The 6,666-nt window shown below is 52.1% G+C and overlaps 2 protein-coding genes across 6 annotated transcripts in view; one reads left to right on the top strand and one right to left on the bottom strand.

Moving 5' to 3' along the window:
* The window catches only part of JOSD1 (Josephin domain containing 1), a 12,960-nt gene extending 12,757 nt beyond the window's left edge, over positions 1-203 (bottom strand). Inside the window, exon 1 of the mRNA XM_046646680.1 lies at positions 70-203. The gene's annotated coding sequence lies outside the window, so the exon portion shown is untranslated. The remainder of the gene's footprint in view (positions 1-69) is intronic.
* Positions 204-371: 168 nt separating this feature from the next.
* GTPBP1 (GTP binding protein 1) overlaps positions 372-6,666 on the top strand; it is a 28,414-nt gene continuing 22,119 nt past the window's right edge. For 2 of the 5 annotated variants that reach the window (XM_046646677.1, XM_046646675.1), the window contains exon 1: positions 4,170-4,308. Coding sequence is in view for 1 of the 5 variants with exons in the window: in XM_046646674.1 (XP_046502630.1) it covers positions 4,117-4,308 (192 nt within the window). In the remaining 4 variants the exon portion in view is untranslated. Of the gene's footprint in view, positions 639-3,665; positions 6,241-6,666 lie in introns of those variants that run through there. The other 3 variants (XM_046646674.1, XM_046646678.1, XM_046646676.1) reach the window with 3 other exon arrangements.

Below are 6,666 nucleotides of genomic sequence, written 5' to 3'. Positions count from 1 at the left end.
CCCCCCGGAGCTGCGGGCCGCCTCCTGGGCCGCGCTCGGGCGGGCGGGCGGGCGGGCGAGCGCGCGCACCTGAGCCCGACGTCAGCGGCCCTCGCCCAGCGCGTGCTCCGGAAACGCCCTCCTGCGCCGTCCCCGCTCCCGCCCCGCCGTCGCGTCACGTGTGACGTCAGCCCGATGTCAGCTGCGCCGGCTTAGGGGCGGCGGCGGCCGCGGGTCTGTTGGGAGGGTGGAGGCGTCAGCGGGGCATTGGGGGCGCGGCTGCGGAGCCCGGCGGCGGTGGCGGCGCCGGCAGAGCTGGTGCCCAGCTCCTCGGCTCCGTTCCTACCCGGGCGGGGCGGCTGCGAAGAGTCCCGCCTCGACGCCCGCCCCTCCCCTTCCCCGGGCGTCAGCGCCGTTCCGGGGCGGCGAGCGGCCTGCGGCTGCACTTCGCCGCTCTCCCTGCCCCACCCCTGTCTCCGGGCCGGGCTTCTCGAGCCCAGCGCTTTCGAGAACCTGTACTAGCTACTCGTGCGCTGACCGTTTTGTTTGCCTAGCGCGCCGATCACCAGGTCGTTTCAAAGTCCCTTACTGATGCGGTCGGGCGCCAATTCTCTGGGTTAGTGGGCCCGACCGCCCCGCACTCTGCTGGAGCGCTGAGGGTAAGTGCCTCGCCCGGAGTCACATTTCAAGTGGAAGGGAGAGCCCTATTTTGGATCCTTGGTGTCGAATTCCACTTGACTGCACACAAACCGCTGAGCTCTCGTCCGGCTCCCCCTTGGTCTCACGGTGGCTGCCACGGAGCTTTCCGCTCTGGGTTTTCTCAAGGCGCATTGTGTCAGGAAGGTAAACTCCCAGTCCCGCGGGGATTTTTCCCCCTTAATCTACTCCTAGGGCATGTGGAAGGCATCGCAAATGCTGTCCACCAGAGCTGACCTCCTTCTGGATCTTTGTTCAGATAATTGGAAAAACAATACAGGAGATCACAGAATTCAGTCATTTCTTTAATGCTGCTTCAACACGGCTCTTTTAACACCAATACATTCAACACAGACTTACCACTTAACACCTTTGAGTTCCTCCCATGTGGTTGGGAGTCCTCTGGCCTGATCCAGACAACTTGAATTTCTTAAGTATTTGTAATTTGTAAGCCGTGTGAGGGTTAAATTATATTTGCATAAGATTAGCTAGTGGAGGCTTGCGAGCACTGTTCTAAGTGCTTTATGTATATTAACTGATCTACTGCTAACTATCCTGTGAGGTAGACACTTAAATTTTTAAAGGAGACAGCTGAAGCTCGGAGAGGTTAATTAACTTGCTCAAGGTCAGGTAGCTAGTAAGTAGTGGACCCAGGATTTGAACCTAGGCTCTAACCTGTCTTCAGAAAGAGGATGTAAAGATGGGTAGGGAATTCCCCCTTTAGATTCAATTCAAGAAGATTATTTTTTCTGGGCAAAACCCTATAGTGAGAAGGGCGTATTTTCTAGTCCACCATCAGGTGTCAGCACATTCTGCACTTGATCTCTTTCTGGAAGAGCCAGTTGGTAAGATAGTAAATACCAATTTTTATTCTAGACAACAATGCCTTGATATTTGGCTTTTCTGACAAATCAAGATTTCAATATTTGTAACTACCTCATAGAGAAATATATAGGATAGTGGTGAGGAATCTAGCCAGAAAAAAAACACATTGGAAGAACTGTGAGCAAGACCTTTGGAATTGGATGAATTCTTGTCCCAGATTGCCAGCTGTGCTTGCAGACGTAAAACTTGATTGCAGATAGTTGAAAACAGGAACAAGAGGAGGCTGCCTTTTTCCGTTCAGGTAGATCCCTTAAACTGAAGGCCATTTGGAACCCTGCCCTTTGCTCACTAAATACTGTGTTCCAAACTCTATAAATCTTGGGTATGTTACCTTCTTAAATGGCTGCTCTTTCTTGCTTGCTGCCTGAGATGAGTGGCCAAAACCAGCACTATAGGAGTTTGGCTAGTCCCTAATTTCATCAAGCTTTTCAGACTTTTTTTAATAAAGTTTCTTTCTTTTTTTTTTTTTTTTTTGAGGAAGATTAACCCTGAGCTAACATCTACTGCCAATCCTCCTCTTTTTGCTGAGGAAGACTGGCCCTGAGCTAACATCCGTGCCCATCTTCCTCTATATGTGGGATGCCTACCACAGCATGGTTTGCCAAGTGGTACCATGTCCACACCGGGGATCCGAACCAGCAAACCCCAGGCCGTGGAAGAGGAATGTGTGAACTTAACTGCTACGCCACTGGGCTGGCCCCCCTTTTTTTAAAAAAAAAAAAGATTGGCACCTGAGCTAACATCTGTTGCCAATCTTCTTTTTTTTTTCCTTTTTCCCCAAAGCCCCCCAGTACATAGTTGTATATTCCAATTGTAGGTCCTTCTGATTGTGCTATGAGGGATGCCACCTCAGCATGGCCTGACGAGTGGTGCCGTGTTCACACTCAGGATCCAAACTGGCGAAACCCCAGGCTGCTGAAGCAGAGCGCACAAACTTAACCTCTCAGCCACGGGGACTGCCCCAACTTTTCAGACATTTGAAACAGAAATTCAAGACACTAAACTGTGTGTTGGCTTGGGGCTTTCTACAACTGATGAAGTTCTGGAAGAATCATCCATAGAAAACTACCTTAAAAGACCCTGGATCTCAGCTTCACAGTTCTGTAAAGAACAAAAATTCAACCTAGTAAATATAAAGATCTAATTAGCTTTATTAAGCTATTCATGAATAGGGCACCATCCCATTCAGCAAATACATAGGCGCTCCAATGAATTGTACAAAATGTAAGGTTTTTGGGGTGGGGAAGGGATGAAGATTGGCCCTGAGCCAACATATGTTGCCAATCTTCCTCTTTTTGCTTGAGGAAGATTCGCCCTGAACTAACATCTGTACTAATCCTCCTCTGTTTTGTATGTGGTGCTCCACCACAGCCTGGCTTCATAAGCAGTGTGTAGGTTTGCTCCAGGAATCCGAACCCATGAACCCCGGGTGACAGAGCAGAGTGTGGGAACTTAACCACTACCGCTGGGCCAGTCCCAATGCAAGGTTTTTATAGGCAGAAAGAGGATAGGACAAAGAATTTAAAAGAGCAGAGTATTTCAGACAAGATCACTTTCCCTTAGGGGAAGGCAGGGGGTCTTAGGCAGATTACCTCACTACTAGTGTTGATCAGGAAATTCCAGACTTAATGGTTGCACTCCTGGGAGAAGCTGAAACTGCAATTAGGTGAGGCATTAAGTCTTGGGGCTTAGCCTAAGTGACTCCATTTTGGGCCTGCTGTTTCTTTTTAAGAGTTTATAAAGGAGGGGAGGCTCTTCTGGTTTCTATTTTAGCAGGTTGCCTCTTTTTTTGTTCGTGTAATTGCTCTCTCCGCAGAGGCAGTGAGTGGAGAATTCTCCCCAAGGTCACCGTTTAATTAATTGCCTCGCTCTGGCTGCTATAGTATTCCAGGCATCGATCCTACTACCAAAACTGCCTGGAGGTTGCCAGCACATCGAACCTCTGTCTCCCAGTGACTGCCCCATCGCTGAATTGAGTGGGAGGCGCCTTGTGCAGTTTACTATCTCCGTGGGCGGTGGCGCGAGGCGCGGGACCTATCCGATGACTGGATTGGGCCTTATCCCTGTCCATCATCGGAGGGCTCTCGGCGCCCACTGTTTTGCAGGACGATTTGGAAGCTGAGCACCGCCTCTGGAAGTCGGAGAGTGAGGGGCGGTGAGGACAAACGTCACGTGTGTTTCTCTCCTCATTGGATGACTGCTGTGTCAGTCATACTCTCTCTGCTCTGCTCCGGTTGGCGGGAAGGCTCTAGGCGGGTAGCGTGGCCGCGGTGCTGCCCCCTCCCGAGCCGCGATCCAAGCGCGTGACGTCTCAGGCATTTGTTGTTGGGGTTTGGACTTTAGTTATTCATTAGGTACTTGAAAGGGCTGCAGCGATTGGTGGCTGAGAGGTCGGGTCGATTGTTTCTTAGCCAGAGATACATGTCAACCTCAACGCGGTTGGAGAAGCTTCGCATAAATTATTCCGATAAGGTGTGGGGCGGGGCCACGCATATATTATGCAAATAAGGCGGGAGGGAGGGGCGGCCGGCTACGAATTAGCCTAAGTTATTAAAGATGGCGGCGGAGCGGAGTCGCTCCCCGATGGACTCGCCGGTCCCGGCCTCGATGTTCGCCCCCGAGCCCAGCTCCCCGGGGGCGGCCCGGGCCGCGGCGGCCGCCGCCCGGCTACACGGCGGCTTCGACTCGGACTGCAGCGAGGACGGCGAAGCGCTCAACGGCGAGCCGGAGCTGGACCTCACCAGTAAGGTAGGCCCGGGCGCCGGCGGCGGCGCCGAGGGACGCGGCGCCAAGCGGAGCGGGAGGGCGGCCGGCCGGCTCCGGGGGACGGCGGGGGCGGGGGTGAGCCGCCCACCTGCCGGGGCGGGCCGCGAAGGGGGGCTCCCGGGCGACGGGCGGCCGCCGCACCGCGTCCTCCCTCGGCGGCGCCAACCCGGCCGCCCGCCCCCCGCCGGCCGGCTCCCGCCGAGATCCCAGCCCTCGGCTCCGCCACGTGGAACAGGGGCCCCGACGCCGGCGGCGCCGCCTGCCCCGAGCCCGAGCGTGGCCCTCTCCCTGGACTGGCCCCTGCAGGCGGCCGAGCGTCGGAGGAGGCTCGGGCAGGGGGCGCGCAGGCGGGAGGGTCAGGTAGTCCGAGGGGGCGCGGGGCAGCCGCGTCCTTCCTGGTGTCGGGAAGGGAAACAGCAAGTCGTCGCTCCGTCGGGGAGAAGGTTGTCTGAGGAATGTCTGGGGATTTACAAATCCACCCAAAACAGAAGTGGAAGGTGGCATGACCCATAATCTCGCCATCCTGGGGGCGGAGCCTCGTCTCGTATGAATGGAATAAAAACGTTTTAAATCGTGTCTTCTGAGAAGGTAGGCAGGAATTAAAGGCTCGCCTTCTGGTTGCCGTTTTGGGGATAAAAAAGTAAGTATAAGATGTGACTGGTGTTTTGAAGGCGCTTAACGTTGCTAAAGGAAAGTTAGAGCTCGGTTCCCTTTCCTGTCCTGCCACTTAAAAAGGCTCTGTGACCTTGGAAAAGTTTCCTAACCTCTCAGTTCTCCAGCTACATCATTTTTTAAATGCCGATGCCTGTTAAAATGAGAATCGTATGTAAGACACCTACTATAGTGCCTGATACAGACTACTCAGTAAATGTTTGATGTGAATCGAATAAACTGGTAATTCCCTTTGCAGGTTAAATAGCAGCAGATGGAAGACAGAACCCCAGTGCCGCCTCCCACTTGTTGAATAGTTACAATAGAGATATTTAACAAGCTTTGAAAACGTTTGTGACTTTTCACAGTCTTTGGTGGCAAAATTGCGTGAAACTTGGCCCAAACTTGGGAGGACTTTCCCTGCGACCTAAGCAGCCACGTTTCAGCCGCTCTCTCTCCCTCCAGTCTCAGCTGAGCACTGAGAAGCCACACTGGGCTTATCACAGTGGTCCTATCTGGTGCTTCTCATGTCGTAATGAGCACAGCTGAGCTTGGAGAGGGACAGTCTGGGGAAGTGTGTGAGGCAGTGTGACATGCTGCAGAAGACCCACACAGCACCCAGGTTATAAGTACAGGCTCTGATGAGTCAACTCAGGAAATTTTACAAGATGCGCTTGACTCAAAAGCAGACCAGGTGGATGTCAGTTCATGGTCAAGCTGCTGAAGAAATCTGAAAACTCAGGGAAATTGCAGGGCAGAGTTGCAAAGACAGTAGTATCTTCATTTCCTGACCAGCTTCTTTAGTGTCCTAGGATAGGGAAGTGTTACTTCATCACATGGCCCACGGAGTCATCCTCACTGTTTAAAGCTGAGAAGCTGTATGAGAATAAACATCGATGATACTGAAGAGAAAAACTGACTATGCGGAGGGAGAGAAGGGATGGGTTGAACAGATTGATTCCTGAGGCAAAGATTAGAAGCTGCAAGTTTATCCACTTGCTACATGAAATGTGGGGACCTCAGGGTCTGTCCGAGAGCTTCCGATGGGAGGATCAATTAGTGAGCTGTGGTGGCGAGTTTCATCCAAGGTCTTTTTAGCAATGATTGGGTGAAGAAACTGTAATTGCCACTTACTGAGCTGTGGACTAGATGCTTTCCATGTTATCTTATTCTGTCTTTACAGCGGCCTGAGGATGCAGGTTGTATTTTATGGATTAAAAAACCTAGACTTGAAGAGGTTAGGCATCTTGTCCAAGGTCACATGTGAGTGGTTAGAGAATGGGATCTGACAATGCCTGTTGGTAAATGGCCTCCCCAAATAAGTGTTGCTATTTTAATGTTATTGGCAGAAATTTGCAAAATGATGGTGCTCATCCCCATCTTAGTGGTCATGGTGTTTTGTTGAAGATGAGTCTTGCAGCAGTTTTTACTGCCGATTCTTAAATAATTAAGATCGCACAGGCAAGGTGGAACATATTTCTTTCGTTATTGTGGGAACCGTTGGCTTTGGGTGGAGGACATGGCAGTTATGAGATCTACGTCCTGTGAATTGCAAGCTGCAGGTGGAAGCCCTTGGCATGTAGGTGTGAAGCACTGCTCATCAGTTTCTGCCCACAATGCCAAATTCCAATCATTGTGGGTCCTGCCCCTCCTGTTAAGCAGCAGGAAGCAGGCTGTTCACACCCTCTT

Source organism: Equus quagga, chromosome 19, assembly GCF_021613505.1.
Source record: "Equus quagga isolate Etosha38 chromosome 19, UCLA_HA_Equagga_1.0, whole genome shotgun sequence".
Classification (NCBI taxonomy): Eukaryota; Metazoa; Chordata; class Mammalia; order Perissodactyla; family Equidae; genus Equus; species Equus quagga.
The sequence above is the reverse complement of the archived record's forward strand: the minus strand, read 5'-3'. Positions and strand labels throughout refer to the sequence as shown.